This window comes from Pyrgilauda ruficollis, unplaced genomic scaffold (genome assembly GCF_017590135.1).
Source record: "Pyrgilauda ruficollis isolate IOZ18807 unplaced genomic scaffold, ASM1759013v1 scaffold18, whole genome shotgun sequence".
Classification (NCBI taxonomy): Eukaryota; Metazoa; Chordata; class Aves; order Passeriformes; family Passeridae; genus Pyrgilauda; species Pyrgilauda ruficollis.
Window position 1 is genome coordinate 340,845 of NW_024516984.1, and position 22,253 is coordinate 363,097.

At 41.5% G+C, this 22,253-nt stretch overlaps 1 protein-coding gene across 3 annotated transcripts; it reads right to left on the reverse strand.

The window, feature by feature from the left end:
- Positions 1-7,490: 7,490 nt before the first annotated feature.
- Positions 7,491-22,106, reverse strand: LOC121351918 (RING finger protein 151-like). 3 transcript variants are annotated; one of them, XM_041464381.1, is made up of 8 exons: positions 21,352-21,485; positions 20,529-20,602; positions 17,767-17,880; positions 16,573-16,796; positions 15,204-15,343; positions 13,302-13,464; positions 11,458-11,578; positions 7,491-10,498 (listed from the first exon to the last, which is right to left on the reverse strand). In XM_041464381.1, the coding sequence occupies exons 4-8, from the start codon at positions 16,776-16,778 to the stop codon at positions 10,265-10,267; spliced, it is 864 nt and encodes a 287-aa protein (XP_041320315.1). In that variant the 5' UTR covers positions 16,779-16,796; positions 17,767-17,880; positions 20,529-20,602; positions 21,352-21,485; the 3' UTR covers positions 7,491-10,264. The 3 variants fall into 3 exon arrangements, with proteins under 3 accessions (XP_041320315.1, XP_041320314.1, XP_041320316.1); XM_041464380.1 differs by lacking the exon at positions 21,352-21,485 and adding an exon at positions 21,225-21,344; XM_041464382.1 differs by lacking the exons at positions 20,529-20,602; positions 21,352-21,485 and adding an exon at positions 21,991-22,106.
- Positions 22,107-22,253: the final 147 nt, after the last annotated feature.

Here is a 22,253-nt window from a genome sequence, read left to right on the forward strand (position 1 = left end):
TTTTTTGTTCCTTTTGAAAGAATGTTTCAATTTTTTTGTGGATTTCAATAGACAATACTCAGTAAAGCACCTCTTTGAGTTAAGACTTGAAGGACTTCTTAAATATTCATTGTGCCAAAAGAAAGGTGCAAGTGTTTTGTGTGTGACTTATTACTGCAAGAAAATTAAAATATGTATGTAAGGCAGTTCTGGTTTTTTTTTTTCTCTCAGGTTTAGAGCCATTAGCCCTTTTTTCCTTTGTTATTTTGTTAGCTGGGTTATTAATGAATGAGGTGTGTCTGCCAGCAGATGAAGTAGCCGATGATAGAAGAATAACTGAAAATAATGAAACTGTTAAAGTATACAAATGTAAATGTAATTTATGTAGGTTTTGTTGGACATCTTGGGAAATGAGATTAGAAACTTCTAAGTTCCATACCAGATAAAATTTAAATAAAATCTGTCACTAAGTTCAGGGAGAATAAGTCAACATTCCATCACTTACTTTGCAACTCCAGCTCATGCATTAGGAGCACAGGAGTTATTTCACTGGAAAGCCACATGTACTTTCAGCTGAAAAGCAAATACTCATACCCTTAGAGTACCTGGAGTTAATTTGTTCCCTGCCTCTCCTCTGCCTAACATAGTTGAGGAGAGGGCAGAGACCCAGGTGTATAACCTGAGCCAGCATGTAGTCAGGTAGTGATGTTAAACCTGGTCTATAAAGATCTGGAGTTTTGTTCCTGTGATTAGACTGAGATACAGTGCAAAGAGAAAAAGGAGGAGTAGGAATTCATAAAGAAATATCACTACTTGATTAAATTCTTATTTTCATATTGCATTCAGTGAAGTAAGGTTTTATGTGTTTGCATTCCTTTGGGCTCCATGGGTTTCATAGAATTAACAGATTTTCAATAGCCATTGCATTTTTGGACAGGGTGGAGTGTGGTACTCTAAAAGCCACATGCAATATTAGCAAATGAGTTCCACTGTAAGACTTAGTTTGATTTTCACTTATGCTTGGTCTGTTGACATTACAGAAGTGCTATAGAGGGGTCTTACTCTACTTAAATACTCCCCATATCATATTTCAAGTGTTTCAAAAGTACGGTAATATTTAAATTGAAATTATTTTACCTTTATACTGCCTGACTAAATTAAGTAGGTTTTTCATTTGATACACAGAAGGCTCCTTTCATATTTTTCCTATGTGGAGACTCTGAGACTGTCCCACGGCTTGGGAGGTGATTGCATAACCTATGAAAGTGGGAAACATCCATGAATTGACTGGGTGCACCTATGGGGGGAACAATATCGGCTTAAAGGGTTTAACCTTATTTAAAATAACATGGACAGATTTGGATTGGAAGCCAAACAATTTTCTGAATGGTAAAATAAGAGGGAGATGTAATTTTACTAATTATGACTAAAATGGGTGGAGCTTTCACAGGCGTTACTGTTATTAATACTATTTTTTTAAGGAGCACTGCATAAATATTTTTAAAGCTGACTCACTCCTGTATACCATGTGTTTAAGGTGGTTTTATTTTTTTAGAAATTTTACTGTTTTCGAAACTAGCAGGGATATAAATCATTTGGTTTCTGTCAGGGAATTTGAAATGAAAAGTAAAGTGTCAAGCATGGAATAAATATGTAAATATTCAGTACTGGTTCTTCAGAGTTTAAAATATACAGCATGTCACATTAGTAATTTTCAAACTAGGAGGAAATAAAGGGTTGGTTACATTGGTGTACGAAAACTGTGTAAATTTAAACTTGAAAAAAGAAGTGTGTGTATATAATGTTTTTTGTTTTGTTTTGTTTTTTTACTAATGAATTTAGTTCTGTGACCCTTCAATACAAAGTGGTTCCTTTCATGGATAAATTCAGCATGAAATAATGCTGTTTAAAACTCAGGTGTTACTTGGTTTGCTTTTTAAAATGGGATTGCTACCATGAGTAAATAACACTTCAAAGAAGTGTTCAATTTTGCTTTTTATACTCTGGCTAAAAAAAGACATTTTCAGGTTTTGTTTCCTGACTGGAACAGCTAAGTGGCTAACTTCAGAGACTCCTGTGCTGACTTGATGAGCAGAACAGTGGGAGGCGGGTGAGTGAGGCAGGAGAGATCTCCAATGCAGCACGGACAGACAAAGGCACAGTTTGTGTGTGGCATAAGGGCGAGACAAGTTGTGTGCATTTGTTTTTGTTTCCATTGTCTTTAGCTGCTGTGCACTCTGTAAGGTGGCTGAGGGCCAGGTGCACATGGAGAGGTGTAGGAGATAAACAGGTTATCAGCCCCGATCCTGGGCTGGTCTCTGGTTGTGCCATGTTGGCTTTCAGCCTTTTTTCTTCTGCTGAGTAACTCCTCCATCAGGTAAGAGAATGTGTCTAGTCAGTGAAGGCAGAGGACTGCATGCAGCAAATTCCTGCCTGAGCGCCCCAAGTCCAGATTGCTCATGTTTAAGCAAGTACAACAGCTCCGTTGTTTTGCTCTTGTTACATGTTCCCACCAGTGGCCATAAAAAAATTGCATTGGGGTAAGATTCCTGCAGTTGATGGACAGAGAATGAGTTTTTCCCTCTTGCCCCTTCATTGTCCTATTGCCTGTGCAGGACTGGAGTGTCGTACTCCAGGAATTCTCAAATTTTTGCCAGTGCTTTGCCTTCCAAACTCATCCCATTCAGAAACTCCCATCTGTGAGGTGGGAGGGAAATCCGGAGAAGGGATAGTTTGACTGCACCCCTGCTTTGTTTATTGCTTCCTCTAGGAGGGAAAATGCAGCTTTGCCTACTCCAGGGCACCAAGCCTGTGATTGCAGTGCATTTGTGACTCCTGTGCTCTGCAGGCCAGTGTACCTAAATGTTGCTATTCCATCTGATAAACAGGGTACTCAAACTTCAGTACAGAATGAAGTGAACCAAAGTGCTGTAATTACGGTGTAGACCCTTTATTAGTTCAACTTTTATACAAAGTGTACTTCAAAGTGATACAAAGTGTTACCATTTCTTATACACACTAGAGATTAAGATCTGTTAAGCGCTGGTTTAATTCTTGTGCATATAAAGGTAGAAAATGTAAATAGACTGGCAGCGACCCATAATGCTGGAAGACAGTTCAATGTTTACCCAGTTAATAGAAAGTTGCATAGAATTGTAGGTCTTTATAAAGGCATCTTCTGCGTGGTAAAATCTCCCTGACCTACCGTACTCCACCTGACAACAGTACGGGAGAAAGGCAAGGCTAGTACTGCTCTTGTCAATGCTACCCAGCACTTCTAAGGAAAGCAGCTGTAGAGAAGCACCATGCCAGAAACATCCGAGAGGACAGCACATGGAAAATTTCATTTGCAAGGCTACCAATTTCTATAAATTGTAGGAACTGTTTGCAACCAGGGAGTATTAAAATGCTACTTCATACAAACACCTAAGAACAGTTCAGATAAAACCACTTTTGGCCAGTCAAAATACATCACCATAGCAGGTATTTTGCTTGACTGTGCAATTCCCTTCCCTTCTATGCTGCCAAGAAACTCTGGTATATGCAAGTTCCACCTACCTTACTTAACCACTTGCTCTGAGTTTTGTTTCTGAATCTCCCAGGCTTGGTACTGTGACATTGTGTATCCACCTAACTGGATAAAAGACTTAATCTCCATTTAATTCTAACTCCCTGCCACACACTGGCAACTCACACTGGTAAGCTGGCTGGTGGCACAAACTGGTGAAGCCACATCTCTGCTTTTGGGCTGAAGGAACAGACACACCACACTTTTCTCTCTCTTTGCTCTCTCTTCCAGCTGCAAAGACAGAAGCAGCAATTCAAAATACAATAATTTGCACAGTTACTGGTACACTTGGAGCAAGAGTTCCACTTGTGAGGAAATGGAACTGATTAAAGTGTGATTTAGTATGAGAATAGTAATACCAGTAATTCCATGCTGGAATCCTGTAATGCACTTTCATCAGTGTTTCATATAATGCTAAAGTATGATGATGACTAGGGAAGTGTCATTTTCAAGTGAATGCCTTTAACTTACATCAAGTCTAGTACAATATTTGGAGTCTTAGTTTTTGTGAACAGGATTAACAGACTATTTGAAAGACAGAAAAAAAAAAATCCCTTGCTGCTGCCAACTGCCATTAAGGTCTGCATAATACATGAGACTGGAGAAGCAAGAAGTAGATCAAATATTAACATAATGGGCTATTTAATATCAGTCTAGTCAGTTGTAAGACAGGTCAAATGATGATGATACTTCAGCAATGCCACCCTGTGAGGGGTTCATTAGCAGAGGAAAAGCTGAAATGCAGAACCATTACCAACCCAGAGGAATGGCATAAAGCTTAAAGTCACTAGCAGGACCTGATGCCATTAGCTACCGTGTGCCTATTTAAAACATCTCTGAAAGTGCTTCTTTGCTGCTAAAGGAAACCCAGACTGACAGCCCATGCCAGCAGCTGGTGGACCCAAAGCATTGGCACATTTCCACACTGGAAGTTCAGACTGTCAGAGCTTGATAGCGCAGCAGAAAGTTGTTTCTTGCCACCTAGGACATGTTTTCTCACACTTTCATATCCATCATTTAGGAAAAAGACAGCAGGCCAAGTGCTAGGTGAACATTAAATAAACCCTATTTCCCATACTAGGAGGAATTTAGTCAGAAATGTGTGGGTGAAGTTTCTAAAGCAAACAAATGCAGAGATCCCATTATGGGGAACGCACAGAGAAAATAGCTTGCTTTCTTCTGTGGTCAGAACAGAAGAGATTGGGTTACTGCTCTCTGACTCAGGAAAGATGATCCAGCTCATCAAGTTCTAAAGGATTTTGAAGGAATTTTCTTCTTTACATTAGGCAAAGTAGGTAAAGTCATATCACAACCACACAGTTACAGTACACAGAAAAGCACTAACTGAACCTAACAGCATGAAATTGGTGTTGCGAAAAAGCTTGAAAATTAGCGTGAATGCTGCAATAATGTCACGCAGAGCACAGACACTCACAGCTTGCTAGTCCAGAACAGAGTAACAGCATTCTTACTTTCTACCTATTGCTTTGATACACACATTGATGTAAGTGAACTGACCACTGAACATTTAGTGTGAATGAAGGTCTTCCCAAATTATAGCTACTGGTTTACTGTTTTAGATTATTAAATATGGCTGCTTAAGAGATGTGCTATGGCATGAATTGGTGAGATTGCTAGTGCCCCAAATACTCTCAATTACTTTACAGAAGAGCTATTTATGTCAGTTTTTAAATACACAAGACCAGTTTTTAAATACGTAAGACCTGAATATGTGCACATCTGCCTCAGTGGTACTAAAGAAACAGCAAGTTAGAAGGATTTATTAATGTCTAAAATTCAGACAGCTCTGACCACAAATCTTCATAATGTAGACTATGTGCTAAAGCAGATTGCTGCCTCTCTCTTTGGTTATGCTATTAGCTATAAAAGCACTGCTCTGAGCGACAGCAAGGCATGCACAGTAATGCATGCTTTCTAAACGATAAAATTAACATATTCGGGCTGTTGAACCTGCACACATCTTCCTGAGCCTCCAAAACTGATTTAATACATTCAGTAAACAGAAGGCCAGCTCTCTCTATAGTTAGTCCACTGGTGAGCTGAGAATATGGCTTAGTTACACCACTGAAAGCAACGTGAACAGGCTGTGTAAAAAGTTTGGAGAAAGTCTTTGAACAGATTTCTCATGCAGTGCTTATAGATAAATGCCTCCTTGATTTGTGGGTCTGTTAAAAAAATCCTACTGCAAACTTTGAATCATAGAATCATCAAGGGTGGAAGAGAACAAGTTCAATCGCCAACCCAGAACTAGCCCTGCAACCCCATCACCACTAAACCACTGCTCAGCCCCAGATCCTGACAACTCTTCAACACCTCCAGGGATGGTGACTCCACCAGCTCCCTGGGCACCCTATTCCAATGCTTGACCACCCTACCAGTGAATTTTTTTTTCCTAACATCTAATCTGAATCTCCCCTGTCTGACCTTAAGGCCATTTCCTCTTACCCTCTCACTGTAGACACAGTAGTAGAGACCAGTCCCCACCTGGCTACACCCTCCTTTCAGGGAGTTGTAGAGAGTGAAGAGGTCCCCCCTGAGCCTTCTCTAGACTCACAAACCCAGCTCTTTCAGCCACTCCTCACATGACAAGCTTTCTAGACCTTACATGAACTTTGTTGCCCTTTGCTGGACACGCTTCAGCATTTCAATTTCCTTTTTAAAGTGAAGGGTCAAAACTGGACACAGCACTCGAGGTGTGGCCTCACCAGTGCCAAATGCAGAGGGACAATCACTACCACACTATTTCTGTTACAGGCCAGGATGCCATTGGCCTTCTTAGCCACTTGGGCACATGCTGGCTCATATTAAGCTGGTTGTCAACCAGCACACCCAAGTCCCTTTCTGCTGAGCAGCTCTTGAGCCACTCTGCCCTCAGCCTGTAGCACTGCATGGGGTTGCTGCAAGCCAAGTGCAGGACCCAGCACTTTGCCTTACCTAACCTCGTGCACTTGGCCTTGGCACAGTGATTTGTCCAGGTCTGCAGAGCCTTCCTACCCTTAAGGAGATCAACACTCCCATCTGACCTGGTGGTGTCTGCAAATTTACTCAGGATGCACTCAATCCCCACGTCCAGATCATTAATAACAGTGTTAAAATAGGACTGGCCCAAATACTGAGCCCTAGGGAACACCACTAGTGACCAGCTGCCAATTAGACTTAGCTCCATTCCCCACCACACTCTGGGCCTGACAACCATTGGAGAGTCCACCCATCCAAGTCCTAAGCAGCCAGTTTTTCTAGGAGGATGCTGTGGAAGATGGGGTGAAATGCTTTACTGAAGTCTAGATAAATATCATCCACAGCCTTCTCACCAGGCCACTTAGTCATATGAGATCAGATCAGTCAAGCAGGACCTGCCTTTCTTCAATCTATGTTTTCTGGGCTTGATCCCGTGGTTGTCCCGCCTGTGCCATGTAATGGCACTCAGGATGATCTCTTCCAGAACCTTGCCCAGAGCTGAGGTCAGGCTGACAGGCCTGTAGTTCCCCAGATCATCCCTCCAACCATTCTTATAGATGGGTGTTACATCTGCTAATCTCCAGTCACCTGGAATTTCTCCAGTTAAGCAGGACTGCTGATAGATGATTGAAAGTGTTTTTGCAAATTCACAGAATCACTAAGTTGGAAGAGACCTTCAAGATCATTGAGTCCAACCCATGCCCTAATACCTCAACTACACCATGGCACCGAGTCCCACATCCAGTCTTTTTTTAAACACATCCAGGGATGGTGACTCCACCACCTCACCAGGCTGGCCATTCCAGTACCTTATTGCTCTTTCCATGGAAATCTTCTTCCTAATATCCAACCTATATTTCCCTTGGCACAGCTTGAGACTGTGTCCTCTGGTTCTGCCAGTTGCTGCCTGGTGAAAGAGACCAACCCCACCTGAACTACAGCCACCTTTCAGGAAGCTGTAGAGAGTGATAAGGTCACCCCTGAGTGTCCTTTTCTCCAGGCTGAACACCCCCAGCTTCCTCAGTCGTTCCTCACAGGGCTTTGTGTTCCAAGCCCCACACCAGCCTCATTACCTCCTCTGGATGTGCTCAAACATCTCAACGTCGTTCCCAAACGGAGGGGCCCAGAACTGGACACAGCACTCACCAGTGCCAGTGAGTACTTCTGCCAGTTCCCTCATTACTCAGGGGTGGATCCCATCAGGGCCCACAGCCCTGTGAGTGTCTAACTGGCACAGCAGGTCATTAACCATCTTGTCTGGACTACAGGAGCTTCACTCATTTGTACATCAACAACTTCCATCTCAGCGAGCTGCGTATTCTGAGGACAACTGATCCTCAGGAAGGATTGAAGACTGAGGCAAAGAAGGCATTAAGTACCTCTGCCTTTTCCTCAACGCCTGTTACTACACCACCCTCTGGATTCAACTAATGGTGAAGACACTCCTTGACCCTCCTTTTGCTGTCAATGAACTTATACAAACTTTTTTTGTTGTCTTTAAGTGTAGTGGCCAAAGTAAGTTCTAGTTGGGCTTTGTCCCTTTTAATCTTCTTCCTACATGACCTTGTGACATCCTTACAGTCCTCCCAAGTTACCTGACCCTCCTTCCAGAGATTATATATTCTCTTTTTTCCCCCTAAGTTCCAGCTTAAGTTCTCTGTTTAACCACACTGGTCTTTTCCCCATACAACTTGTCTTTCCACACACGGGGACAGTCTGTTCCTGAATATTTAACAATTCCTTTTTAAAGCCTATCCAGCCTTCCTGGACTCCTTTGCCCTTCAGAACTGACTTCCAAGGGACTTGGTCAATCAATGTCCTAAACAGGCCAAGATCTGCTCACCAAAGTCCACGGCAGAAGTTTTGCTGGTGCCCCTCCTTACTTCACCCAGTACAGAAAACCCTAACACTTTGTGGTCACTCTGCCCAAGATGGCCACTGACCATCATATCACCCACCAGCCTTTCTTTGCCCACAAGGAACAGGGTCCCTTCTCTGTTAGGCTCATTTACCAGTTGTGTTAGTTAGAAAACTGTCTTCCACACACTTCAGGAACCCCCTAGGCTGCTTCCTCTCTGCTGTATTTCCAGCCGACATCTGACAAGTTGAAGTCACCCATGAGCACAAAGGCTGGTGACTGTGACGCCTCTGCCACTCACTGCTTGTAGAACGCCTCACCAGCCTGTTCCTGGCTCGGTGGTCTCTAAGGGACTCCCACCATGACATCTGCCCTGCTGACCTTCCCTGTGATCCTTACCCAGAGGCATTCAACCTTGTCATCTTCATCATCAATTTCAATACAATCAAAACACTCCCTATTGTACAGTGCTACCCAACCACCTCTCCTGCTTCGCCTGTCTCTTCTAAAGAGCTCATATGCAGCCATTGCAGCACTCCCATGATGACAGTCATCCCACCATGTTTCTGTGATGGTGACATCAAAACCTTCCTGCTGAACAATGGCTTCCAGCTCCTCCTGCTTGCTGACCGCACCATGTGTTGGTGTAGATGCACTTTAGCTGGGCCAATGGTTTTGCCTACATCACAGACCTGCCACTCTAGGTTCATCTCTAGTGATCCTCCACTTTCTGAGGTGCATTTGACTGGTACATTTGCCTCAGGGGAGGCAGAGAATGGCTCTATCAGTCACTCTCTTCCTTAGATGCTCTAAGGTCACTTAACCCTTGCACCCCCGCTTTGAGTAGCACTGCTAAGCAGAGCAGATCACTGACCTACTTGCACTAACACAGGTGTTCTGTTACCCTCTGATGCCAGTACCAGGCTCTGGCACTCCCTGAAGCCTGCCTGAGCACTAACACAGATGTCTGAAGCCCAAGTGACTGTGCAAATATTCATCTCTTGTGCATATCAAGTAGCCTTAAACCTGCCACAAGAAAATTAAGGATACTCTAGGTATTTATATATAAAGACATTGAGTACCAAATTACTGGTCTTATGCTTAAAAGATCCTGTAGAAATACCTGATAGTTTTCACATATAAAAGCTTCAAATTCTACAGTAAGAAGCAGATCCATTCCCACAAACTCAAAGTTATTCACACATCTGTTTAAAGGGTTTTAGGTTATTCTACTACCTCAGGCTTTAGTATTAGTCTCTTCAGTGTGTTATCAGCCTCAGAAATGAGAGGAAGCTCTAAAGCTACAGTCAACCTCACCCAAAGCTGTTAGATAGCAGAAGAATTACAATTTAAAGTGCTTACTTTCCACCTTTGAAATAAGACCTTCTACTGACTACAAACAAACAAAATCTTATTAATTTCTATTACTGACTTACTAATTCTACTATTCACTTTTGCCCAAATTAAGTACATCCCAAAGGGTCACATTTGCTTTCTTGTTTCAAACAGCGATACTGAAATGTTTTTTTCTTCCTGGTCCATAATAGTCCACATCTTTGACTTTAAAAGGCTGTAGCTTTCAGTGTTGAAAGATTCCTGTAAGTGATGCAGTAAAGAGAGAACAAATCAAGTATCCTTTCCCTTTTTATAAAAACATTAACTAAAAATATGTCTTCCAATTACTGGTTTTAATGACCAGTATTCCCCTAGGAAAAAAATCTTCTCTTTGTTTTTATGGCCCCAAAGGAAATTCAGTTGTAATTTAGACTTAAAAAAAACCCAAGTAAATAATAAATTATATAAAGTTTACCAATTATTCAAAGATAGTAGTTTGCCAGAAGCCAGTATTTGAAGAAAATGCTTTTTGAGCTTAGTACTATTTAGATAACTGTAACTTCCCTAGGTTTTCTTTTTACACTCTCTAGTCGTGTCAAAGGACGGAAATTTGACTTCCTGCTTCCCTCTGTAGTAGTCAATCTACAGTCCTTCTGCAGCCCCTTCAGCAGCTCCATTAACTCCCGTTTTTCCAGCTCTGCCTGCTCCAGCTCTTGACGGTGCTGCCTCTCCGCAGCCATCAGAGACCGTACATCTGACATCATTCGTGACATCTGGCTCTGAAATGCAAATACAAATTTACTGCAAGAAACAAACCCTCTTCTAATGATGATGCAATGAAGTCAAACTGGCCACACACATAGGGTGGTGGAGTCTTCGGAATAAAAACCACCAAAATAATTTTTTGATAGTGCAACAAATGTAAACAATTTGAGACACAATCCAGCATTCACATTGTGGGATAGTCTTGGTCTAAAGATTCCCATGTTTTTCAAAAATATTTAGTTTTCTTATTTTTTTTCTTACGAAGTATGATAGAAACAGCCAACTTACCCACATGCTGCTTTTATTTTCTATTTCAAGAATCCAAATAAAATATGATTGTGGTTATGTTCAGATACATTCTTCAAGGATTTAACATCAAATCCAGTAAAAATAAAAATGTAAACTATAAATTTTTAAAATCCTTATAAAGCTTTTAAAAATGATTTCTTTAAAAATATTTTTTCTGTGATATACTAAAAAGAGGATGAATAAAAGGATAAGACAGTCTTGCTTGTTACTTGATGAAGTTTACTGTGAACCTTTCCAACCTTCTGGTCACAGTGCAAATACCACTCTTGACAGTAGGGCTCTGTGTCAGCTCTGGACTAAGCCACTCTGCACAGCAATTAAAAATGGAGCTGGATGTTTAATTACATCCAGTTTGTGATGTATACTCTACATTTAGACACTGAAATCAGTTTCAGATTGATCTGTTGACAATGTTACGCACGCACAGAACACGGGTGGAGTACCCAGGTGAGCTCCACTGAACGTGAAGCAGACAAACCACAGGAATACAGCATCCAGCCTGCTCCTCCACAGAGCTAACCTGGAAAAACTTTGATGGTTTTGCTTTCCATACTTAATGCCATTTTCCTCTATATGAGACTTTATTTACAAAATAAGAAACTGCTACTGGGAAAAGCAAAAACCTAGACTGTTAAGAGAGGAAAAAAAAAAGCATTGTATTTACCTTTAGTTCTTCAATTTCATTTTGCAGAATACTCTCTTTTTGGACCATATGCCTTCTCTGTGAATCTAACCTTGACTCCATCTCATGTTTTGCCTCTTCCACTCTGCAGATCATTTCTGACCTAAAAAGTTTATTTCTCCTTGTTAAGTCTTGCAAGCAGAGAAAAGAATGATCTTCAAAATCCAGAAAGCCTTCTGGCAGCCAAGCAGACTGAACTGATTCCCATCAAGCTCTACAGGATGCCTCTGTAGAGGCATGGTTTATTAATTTAAAAAGAAAAACAGCATAAAGAAGTGCATTGTGCCCAGGGGCATTAAAGTGCCCATGAGGGCCTATAGAGGGACAATCATACCATATTCCTCAAATAAAATATTCCAAGAGCTCAAGCAGGTGTATTTATGACTTTAAGTGATTTTCTGCTGTTTGCCTACAGTATGTTCTTCCTGAGTGTTATGAAATAGAGGCAGCCAAGACAAAAAGTCTGAATCCTATAGTACTGCTAAACATGTAAGGAAGTGAGACAGCCTGAGTGTGTGGACATGGCAGGCACAGTTCAGTGGTGGGCCTGGCAGTGCTGGATTAACTGCTGGACTCAATGATCTTAAAGCTCTTTTTCAATCTAAATGATTCCATGGCTCTGTGTAATCTTGTTCACTTTTATGGTGGATACTAAATGATAGTATGCAGTAAACTGTTACAGCCTAGTCACTCACACAGCTCCACAGCCAAAACCAGATGGCACTACATTAACCTTCTGAGTTCAGAAACCAGGTAGCAGAATCACTTGTGTCCCAATGCATTTAAATCCTATTTGAGCCTGACTTCACAGCAGTGTTCAAAAGCACAACACTTAGGAGCTGAAAGATACAAATGGGAAGGAGTGTGAGCGGGGAAAAAAAAAAGTACAGCTGGAATATAATGAAAAGGGAAACCTACGTAAGAGGAAAACAATGATGATGGTAAGAAGAGTCATTCACTGACTGTTTATCTAGAACTTTAAAAAAATCAAAATTAGACCTTCAGTGTTGAATCTACCTGTACCTGCCAAAATAATTAGATTTTTATCTTCTCAATATATAAAAACATAAACTAAATACAATTATTAAATAATGTGGCTTCGTCTGTATAACAGACCAGTGGAAAAATTAAATTGCCAGCTTCCATTTTCTTAGGTTTTTTGTCATTTTAAATAGCAATTCTGTTCAACTGCAAGGTATTTTAAGATTTATGGTAACTTGGAAAAAAACGCCCTGTGGTGTTACATTTTAGCTAAATGGTATGCTCTGTCTCACCCCTTGAAAATGTACAGTTTATTCCAAGCCTGTGATCCTCCCCTGAAGTCTTAGGTATCTGTAATCCCATTGGCACAAGTCTTATTCCGCGCCCACTTTGAATCTCCCTGTGCGAGGGAGATGAGACTCTCTCTTGGCCCTCCTCTCCCTGGGCTCTCCCTCTCTCCCCCTCCCTCCCTTCTCCCTCAGTAACCATGCTGCTCCCGGGGGTGGGACCCCCAATAAACCCTCAGCTAATCAGCACCCTCAGAAGCCGTGTGGAGTCTCCTTGCCTGCTGGCTGTTACCAGGGAACACACAGCTTAGGAGGCCCTCCGGAGACTCCCCAGGGAGCCCCCTCAAACGAACTGCAACAACACCCAACAAAAAAGAATCAAAACAGCAAGAATTTAAAATCTATGCTGACACATAATAAAATTCTGGCCCGTTAGCATCAAGCAATTAATGGACCATTTAACACATACCAGAATGCAGTGCTAGTATTTCAAAGTGCTTGACGCAATGCCCTTAAGCCCAGCCCAAGAGAGACCCGAGAGGAAGAGAAGCTTTGTACCGAAGCAGCTCCAGCTCGGTCCTCAGCTCTGCCACGCAGTTGTGCTGCGAGTCCTCTGCGCTGAGCATGGTGTAGCCGCAGCCGTTGGGGCACTCCCGGCTCCGGTACTCGCACACCGCCAGGTGCCCGTCCAGGTTACGCCGCTCGATCTGCACGGTGCAGCCTGAGCAAGGGGGAGCGAGGCAAGACAGCCGGCTACAACAAAAGCATTTGAGTCTTTCCAAACAAAAACACTCAAGAAAGGAAGGTGAGGGAAGTGATTTCTTTAGGATATGAAATATGACAGTTACACATATGTAGCTACTCATACAATGCTGTTAAGAGGTCTTATTAAGACACCCATTAACTAAAAATACTGAAGGGTTGAAGGAGGTATTTTCTATAAAGTTTACTACTGCTGGTCTGGCATTACATCAACTTCAGTAATGACAATCCTGATGCAAAACTAAGACACTAGCTACCATCATAGATTTCAATGACTGGAATTTATAAAGAATACACATGTGTAAAAAATATTATACTATTAAACTTAAAGAAAAGTCCAAAGACATAGTAAAGAGAGATGTGGGTGAGATGGAAGGTAAACTTGTTTTCTAGACAATTTGTTGGTCTTGTCCATAATGTACTAGACCATAATAATAAGTTAGAACATTTATTTATGAACATTTAATAACTCATAAAAAGATAGAAATATTTCCACAGAAATTCTAGGATACAAACTTTGTCGTTCTGTAGTAATTAAAAGTAAAATGTAAAGAATCAAAAATAAGCACTATGTAAATTATTGCTATATTTAACACTCTAAACTTGAAGTTTGTAGTCTCAACTTATGAAGTCAAATTCAGGAAGTTGTAGTTTAATTGTTGAGGCTCACTTTGTTGAAATACACACTTGCATTTAATTTGAAGAGAATATCAACTTAAGGAAACTGAAACAATGGAGTATTGAAACTTCCTAACAAACCATACCAGAAAATGACAAATGAGTACTAGAAGAGCTTTAATAATAAATATAATGATTTGTCATTGAGGTACTCAAAACACACTCCATGTATTTTTGGGAAAGAGTTGAAGAGATGTAAGAGCTTTCACATGACAAACACCAGACACCCAGTGCGGTGTAAAAACATAAATCTGTAAAAAATTACTGTTTCTGTAGGAAGTAGAACAGGTGAATCAATCATCTGCAGAAGTCACTTCTGAGAAAAATTATAACTTCAAGCAGAGCAGGTCTAGTACCTTAACCATTTCATAATTAATTACAATGGCAGACTCAACTATGCCCTTAGCATCATTAATTAGATTTTAACTTTATCTAGGACCAGACAACATTTCAAATTAATTCAACTTTCAACAGTATGTTCCTTTTTAGAGATATGTTTCTTTCTCAGGAGGTGTAGCCTTGCTTTAAATAAAAACCTCAATTCTACCTAGAATTTAGCTTAGAATAATTCTTTTTTCCAAGCTATATTCTTGTTAAAGCTATGTCCCAGAGTTGATACCTGCACATGCACCAGGCAACCAGGTGTTTTATAAATAAATTATGATCCCTAAGTCTTCTGCAGGGGCTACTGCATCCATTCAAAAATCAAAACATGCAGTCAGAACTGGAAAACAAACTCATAACTTCACAGAGAGCAAAACTAATGCACTACTACATTTTCATGCATTCAAAGTTCACCATATTAATTTTGGTTAGTTTTTAGATAAGAAACAGTTGCTAACCATCATGACTGCCATAAACTGGTATTATATTTTGTTCAAAAGCACTGCTGTAAAGAGCAGATCATGCCAAAGCTTTGCATTTCTGTTAAGAAATAATGGCCATTATTGCAGTTCTATTGATGGGAAGATGACAAACATGTTTGTTTAATATAAAGGATTCAACTTCTTTGTTACTCACCAGCATTGGAGCAAGGTATCTGACTGTACTCACACTCCCTTTCATGCCTGTCTATAGACTCCAGAGAACAAACCATTTCACAGCCATACTCTCTGTTTCTGCAATGTAGCTGAAGACGGTTTAAATCATTTTTCATATATCTACATGCAAAGAAAAGAATTTGTTCTTAAATCTGGGAACATTATTGAAACATTTGTATTTTCAACTTTTGGGAAAAGAAAGCAAGATTCTAATCTCCATTAGGAAAAATTGTGAGTAACTAGCTGAATTTATTTCTTTTTTTAAGAATTCAAGTGACCATATCAGGAAAAAACAAACAAGAAAGAATGAAAGAATGTTAATGGAAAATTCAGTCTCCAAATTTAAATGAGCAAATAAAATCTTTATTTTGGAACAATTTTTAATTGTGACCTTTCACTGGCTCAGCAGATATTATCAATTACAAACACCAGGGCTACTCATTTGCTATTTAAGTTCTGTGGTTCTAAACATGCCAGACTAAAGGACTACAGTAAGTACAGACAAAACAATTTAAAAATTAAACTCTAGTGCTCTGTCTACACTGTAGCTAACTTCCACATAGTAAAATCTCATGAATGAAATTACATTATGAGTACTAACAAAGTTAAATTTACTGTATCTGGAGACTTCAAATACATAACTGTTACTCTGAGCAAGATTAGATAATGCAGATGTTAAACAGCAAGCAGCATCTACTGTTGAAACTGTTTTGTTCTGACACTAGTAAGAATTAACAGTTTAAAACAGAACAGTTTGTTTGGGAAAGACCAACAACAATCATGGTCCAACTGCCTGACCAGTTATAGAAGGCACTAGTGAGAACAGCCTGATTTACATGACAAGGTGGTTCACAACAGACATTCCTATGTCTAAAGATCTTTTTTAAAAAGGATTTGAAGGTCAGAAATTTGGTTAATATCTCCAGGAACTGTTAATTACAAACCCCACTACAGCATCTAAATAAGACTGAAAAGAGATACAGAGTGTGCAGTGACTGTCATCCAGAGTCACTTTGCTTGCTTTCTCTAAAATCAAGCACGGAAAAGTTTTGATGCTGTAAAGGACATTCAGAATAATATCCAGACAGGCATCTAGAATCAGCATTCAAGATATAAAAAGGTGGAGAACAAACTAAGTGTCCCTTCAGTTTTGAAATCCTAACACCCTAACAGTTAGTAATAATAAACAGAAAATGCTAATGCTTTCATGTAAGTAGTTGGTGTCTGCCACAGGCATACCGGATAAAGACAGCCTGAGCAACAGTATCGACAGGAGATGAAGCTGTGCAAGCAAAACAGAGCAATCCTAAATTAATGTAATTTCAGCACACAGCAAGATTATTGGATACCTGTAGAGAGGTCGCAGCAAAGACACATCAATCACTTGTCTGTCTTCAGGGCAGTTACTGTGATGAACAAGCCACCCATGGATACAGGCGGTGCAGAAAGCGTGCTCGCAAGGAGCCTGCAGCGGATCTTCCAACACGTCTCGGCAGATGGAGCACAACAGCCCTTCATTAACATAGCCCACGAAGCGCTCAATATCGTAACCCATGCTCTCCACACCTTCAACCTGATCAAAAACCCCAAACACACAGAAATAAAGCAATCTTTGTGCTGAATCTGTATGGGTAGGTTCACAAAGAGGCCTGAGAGCAATTCTAAAAGCATTGAGGCCATAAAATGAATAAAGAAGTGAATGTGTGAATGCAAACAAACATTTACACACTTCAGAGACTTTCAGATTTAAGTGGGAATTTGAGAATTGTACTGCTGGATGTCAGAATCACAATTTTCTATCGAGAAATTCTGAACTCTGAAAGCAAAGACTTTGGCACAGTGGAGCTGCGCTTCTTCTGAATGCTGTTATTGAACATAATTCAGCCACTGTAGCAGCCACTGTGAAACATACAGTTTCTATTTACATGAATTCTACCTGAAGCAGAAACATCAAAGAAGTTCAAATGCAAATGTTTGCTTTCCATTTTAGTACCTTTCATATAATGCCTAACAAACTTACAAAACTGTGTTCTTACCAACAACAGCTGTGGTACTTTCAGCTAGCAAATCCTGGATTGATGAACTGCACATCACTTAAGATGTTGCTTTCATGCTGAAAAAAAGATTCTCTAGTCACTGTAGACCTCCATTTCAGAGGAAGCAGCATGAGATCTCCACACGCTTAAAGACATACTTAATATTCAGGAAGTAAAAGAAGCCAAAACTGCAGCTAACCCTGAAATCATGAAGAGCTACTGTCTTTTCCTACATGATCTATTTTATAAAACTGAGAAGCTTTTCAATGGATTTCAAAGCTTTGTGAAGAAGAACTAATGGGCAATCTGCCTTCATCTAAATTCTATCACGAAAAACCTTGTGGAATTTGGCAAGACTCCACAGAACTTGCTTAAAAGAATAAGTTTTAGGCTCCACATTGCTCCTTGACATATCAAGTTACTTTTGTAAACCCACTGAGACTCATGAAAGAGGTTTTCATTAGTCATGAGGTTTTCTGAATAAAATAGAAAAGGAAGATATCTTACCTTTGTAGATTTTACTACATATATATGTAGTTTGCCCAAATACTTCAGAAACAGTTTTATGATCAGTAAGGCATGTAATGCTTCCTTCAGTTTCTCTTCACTGCTTTATTATGCCTGTGAGAAAAATTAGAAAGAGTAAGGCTCAGTAGTGTTTCCTAAGTTACTGAATCCTATGTCTAACAAGCCAGCTACTGTCTAACAGCCCATTAAAACCAAGTTTTCCAAAGCAAGCCACTGAAAACCTACAATTCAACACAGAAAAACTGACTAGATTGGGGTGAAAATAATCTTCAGTCTCTGTTTCAATTCCTACTGATGCAGATATTTATCACAAAACTGAACACCCTACTAATGATCAATTTTGAAGCCACTTTTGTTTGTAAGACTGAAGACAACAGAATTAGTATTATTGAAAAGCAGCAACTGAAATCTGGTAAAATTATATTCCTCAAAAAGACAGAAGTTCCTTATCGACCTGTTCTAATCCAGTCATGACAGGCAGTTTATTTTTGAAACAAACCTATTACAGTCAAGTTTGTTGTATTGGCAAATATTATTGCTGTGTAGCATAACTAGGGTTGCTCACTTAAAACATCATAAAAGATGTGATTATTAAACCCCTTAAGTTATGCTAGAGGACTTAAATAGCATATATAGATTAGATAATATGAACTGTAAGCCTAGCAGCTTGATTTGGTTTGGTGGATCCAAGAGGATTCTGCTTTTAGAAAACTTTCAAGTACAGGTAAGAAAGAAAAACTAAGTACTTTTACTGTCCTCCTCTACTGTTCTACTGGAATTGTGGATGCTGTGAGCTAGATTTTGCACAAATACTGCTAGCCCCTGAGGATCAAATCTTCCAAGTCACTCTTCAGCATATTTTAGCGAGTTTGAAGACCAACAGAATGCAAGAAAGAGTATTTTTATCAAATGGGGAACAAAAAACTTTGTTTGTGCTTAACAGAGAAGTGAAGTGCAACAGCAACAACAAAATATATATATTATCTACACGTGCCTCTGTATATAAATATATATTGATGTATAAAGCCCCAGCCAAACTGAAGTTCAAATGAAGGGCGGATGGGAACTTTGAGGCAAAAAATACAATCAAGGGGGATTCTTCAGGACATTTTCAAGACTCATGTTGGAGCAGCAAAACACAGCACTGGAACCCTTGTGGCCATGGATCTGGGACCTATGACAACAGCTGCTACTGAAGTCCCAGCCTTCTCCCAGTAGAAGTTTCCTGACCTGAAGAACCAGAGATGTTTTATTTTCTTATCAACTTCAAGAGGTGCACCTTAGTCAAGAGATAAGCAGAGGGAGAGTATCTGATGAATGTCATGCACTTTAGCAGTACAGATCACTTTACCACAAAATGAGATAATTTTCAGCTTCTGCTTATCCCCAGAAACTTCTCTTTTCTCCATTTGACCTCAAAACTTATTTTCCCAATTCTACTACAATTCACCAATTGTCACACTCCTTTTCTGATTGCACCTAGAAATTATTTTGTTGAGAGATGTCAGTTGCTTAGCTTAAGCAAATAACTTCTAAATAGAATAAGTCACATAGAATTATAATACTCTGTGATTTAGAATGCTGTATGTAGCTTAGGTAGCTGGAAGCCTAAGGCTGAAAACTATGGACTTTGTCCTAGACATGCTTTTGGCTGGAACTGAGTTAATTTCCTTAGCAATTTTCCCAGTAGATGCTACAGAGCTGTGCTTTGCTTTTAGAATGAGAATGTTGCCAACACACCAATGTTTTAGTTGTTGCTAAGTAATATTTATCCTAAGTCTAGGACTTTATTTTAGTTTCCCATGCTCTACCAGGGAGCAGGTGCACAAGCAGCACAAACCAGAAGATAAGGAGCTCATGGTCATCAGCAGAAGCTGCAACTCAAGATAAGAACAGTTAATAGCTTGCCTGCATGGACATGGAGAGAGAATCCAATAAACTGTTAGAAGACCCCAGACCAAAAATCACCACTGGACTAAAAGGGCCGTGTGAAGAGCATGTAGGGAGGATGCATAAATTGTAAGGGTATCATTGTGCACAGATTGCTTTGTTTGGGAGAGAGAGCACACAAACTATGACATGCTATTTGCTTCTTATTGTTTCATGTTTTATTTTTCCCTGCAGACAAAACGGTGTTTTGTCTTCTCCAGGCTTCAGAGGTATCAAGTGATTTTTCAACAGTTGTCATCCCACGCTGTTTGCCACGCAGATGCACATCCAAAAGCTGCCTTGAGTTGTGGACTTCACTGCCCTCAAACAGAGATTTGGTGTGGATATGATAACAGGGAGAATACAGGTGGGATGTAGTTCCCAACATCATCACATAACGATAAATGCCTGGTACTAATGCTAAATGCCTGGTACTAATCAAAGATATTCCACTGTGAAAGTCAGGACACTGAAATGAAATTAGTGATCTTCATTTTTGGATCTGCAGTAGCTTCTGATTTTTAAAAAATGCTTCTTTTTCATGTGACAAAACAAAGCATAACTGTTTGAAAGTCTGGAGTGCACCACACAGAACTACAGATGTGCATGGCTAAGACAGCATTTTCAGAAATGCTGGAGGAACACAGTCTATGCAGGGCCCAGAGATGAGGTGACACTGAGACATGACATTTCTTCAGCCTTTATGTTCACAAAACCTGCTATACAGAAGCAATATTTTAGTGTGTTTTTTTCCCACTTTGACACTGTAAGCCACTCCAAGGCAGCATCAGTGCCCAAAGGGGCAAACTCACCCCTTCACATGTGACTGTACAGTGGTTTCTCAGGCACTTGATGTATCACTCTCAGTAACTGACCTGTTTTAAGACTGAATTGGGGGAAAAAATTAACTTTGGCAGTTTTCTTATGGCAGCCCAAGCCTATCTATCCACAAATGAATGTGCTCCCACCTCCCTCCACCTCCTCCTTTGAATCAGTTAGAACATTTAATGTGCCCCTTTCTGAACTGGCTCATGCAACTCACCAGACAACTATACCCTGATTTGATTTGTTAAGCTAGAATTCCTAGTAGATGGCTCAGCAAAAGCTCTAGGGACTGTGTAAGCAGGGCATGACCAGGGATAAGAAACTGCAGCCAGGGCAGAAAGGGAAGAAAGACAGACAGCAGCAGTAAGGATGCTGAGGGGTGCTACTCCCTCAGCTCAGCTCCCCAGACTGGTACATTGGGGAGTTGGATGAACATTCGTGTAAGAGAAAAGGGACAGAGAAGGGTAAAAATAAATGATCAGCAACACCACCTTACACTGATGCAAACAACTGATTTTTTTTTTAAAAAAAAGCTTATATAAAAAATACGAGGCAACTTAAGGCCTCTTCCAGGAACTACATAACGACTGTAGCTATTCTGACAAAGAACATTTTTGTACAACACTTGCTGTCCTGCTAAGCCTACTCAGAACTGTGCCACCCATGACCTGCCTTGCACAGACCAGAGTCCAGAGAAGGGCAATGGAGTTGGTGAAGGATCTGGAGCACGAGTCCCATGAGGAGCGGCAGAGGGAGTTGGAGTTGTTTAGCCTGGAGAAAAAGAGGCTCAGAGGAGACCTCATCGGTCACCTGAAAGGAGACGGTAGCCAGGTGAGGGCCGGTCTCTTCTCCCAGGCGACCAGCGACAGGATGAGGGGCCACCGGCTCAGGCTGTGCCGGGGGCTGGGTTTCAGGCTGGACAGCAGAAAGAATTTCTTCACAGAAAGGGTGGTCAGCCACTGGAATGGGCTTGATGATCTAGAAATCTTTTCCAATCTAATTAATTCTGTGGCCACCTTCGAGGCGGTGCAGGGCCGGGCTCTGCCATCCCAGCCAAGCCCAGGGCCAGCGGAGCCCGCTCCCCTCGGAGCTGTGCCAGGGGAATTCTGTACAGCAACAGGGGAAAGGCCTTCGGATTCGGCCTGGGAAGGCGCTTCGGGGACGGACAACGATCCTGGTCACAGGGCACAGAGCTGGCCTGGAAACATCTGGAGAAGGGACCCGACACCAAGAAACAGCAGCTGCGCTGCCTCAGGCAGCGACAAACACCCTTACAGCTGCACACACCCTGCTGCTCCCTTCCCCACACGCCAGCGATGCGGCCGCCGGCCCGGCGCAGGGCCCTGACAAACGCTGAGCACAAACCCCGCGCAGCACCTCCCTCCCCGGGCTCCGCTGCCCCGGTCCGGCCCTCGGCTCGCCCCGACCCGCTCGGCCCCGCTCACTCACCCCGCCCGCCGCCGCTCGCTGTCGCGCAGCCGAGCTTCCCTTTACGGCCGCCCTCGCTCGACGGCGGCGTGGCGGACAGCCGCTCCGCCATGCTGTGTGTGGCACAGATGCCGCAGGCCGGCACTGCGCATGCGCAGGACAGCGCCTCCCGGGGCGTGAAACGCCTTTCCAGGGTCCCGTCCCGCGGAACGGCCTGCGCGCACGCGCGCCCGGCGGGAAGGGAAGGGAAGGCTGCGCAGGGCGCACGCGCGGTGCGGCCGGTG

What these genes read in the sequence shown, in the direction of transcription:
- LOC121351918 (XM_041464382.1), bottom strand. Translation starts at nt 16,778, where the DNA reads ATGGGTTACGATATTGAGCGCTTCGTGGGCTATGTTAATGAAGGGCTG. An exon ending in GATACCTTGCTCCAATGCTG is followed by an intron (nt 13,465 to 15,203) that starts GTGAGTAACAAA and finishes CCCCTTGCTCAG; the next exon opens with GCTGCACCGTGCAGATCGAG. An exon ending in ATGAAATTGAAGAACTAAAG is followed by an intron (nt 10,499 to 11,457) that starts GTAAATACAATG and finishes TTTGCATTTCAG; the next exon opens with AGCCAGATGTCACGAATGAT.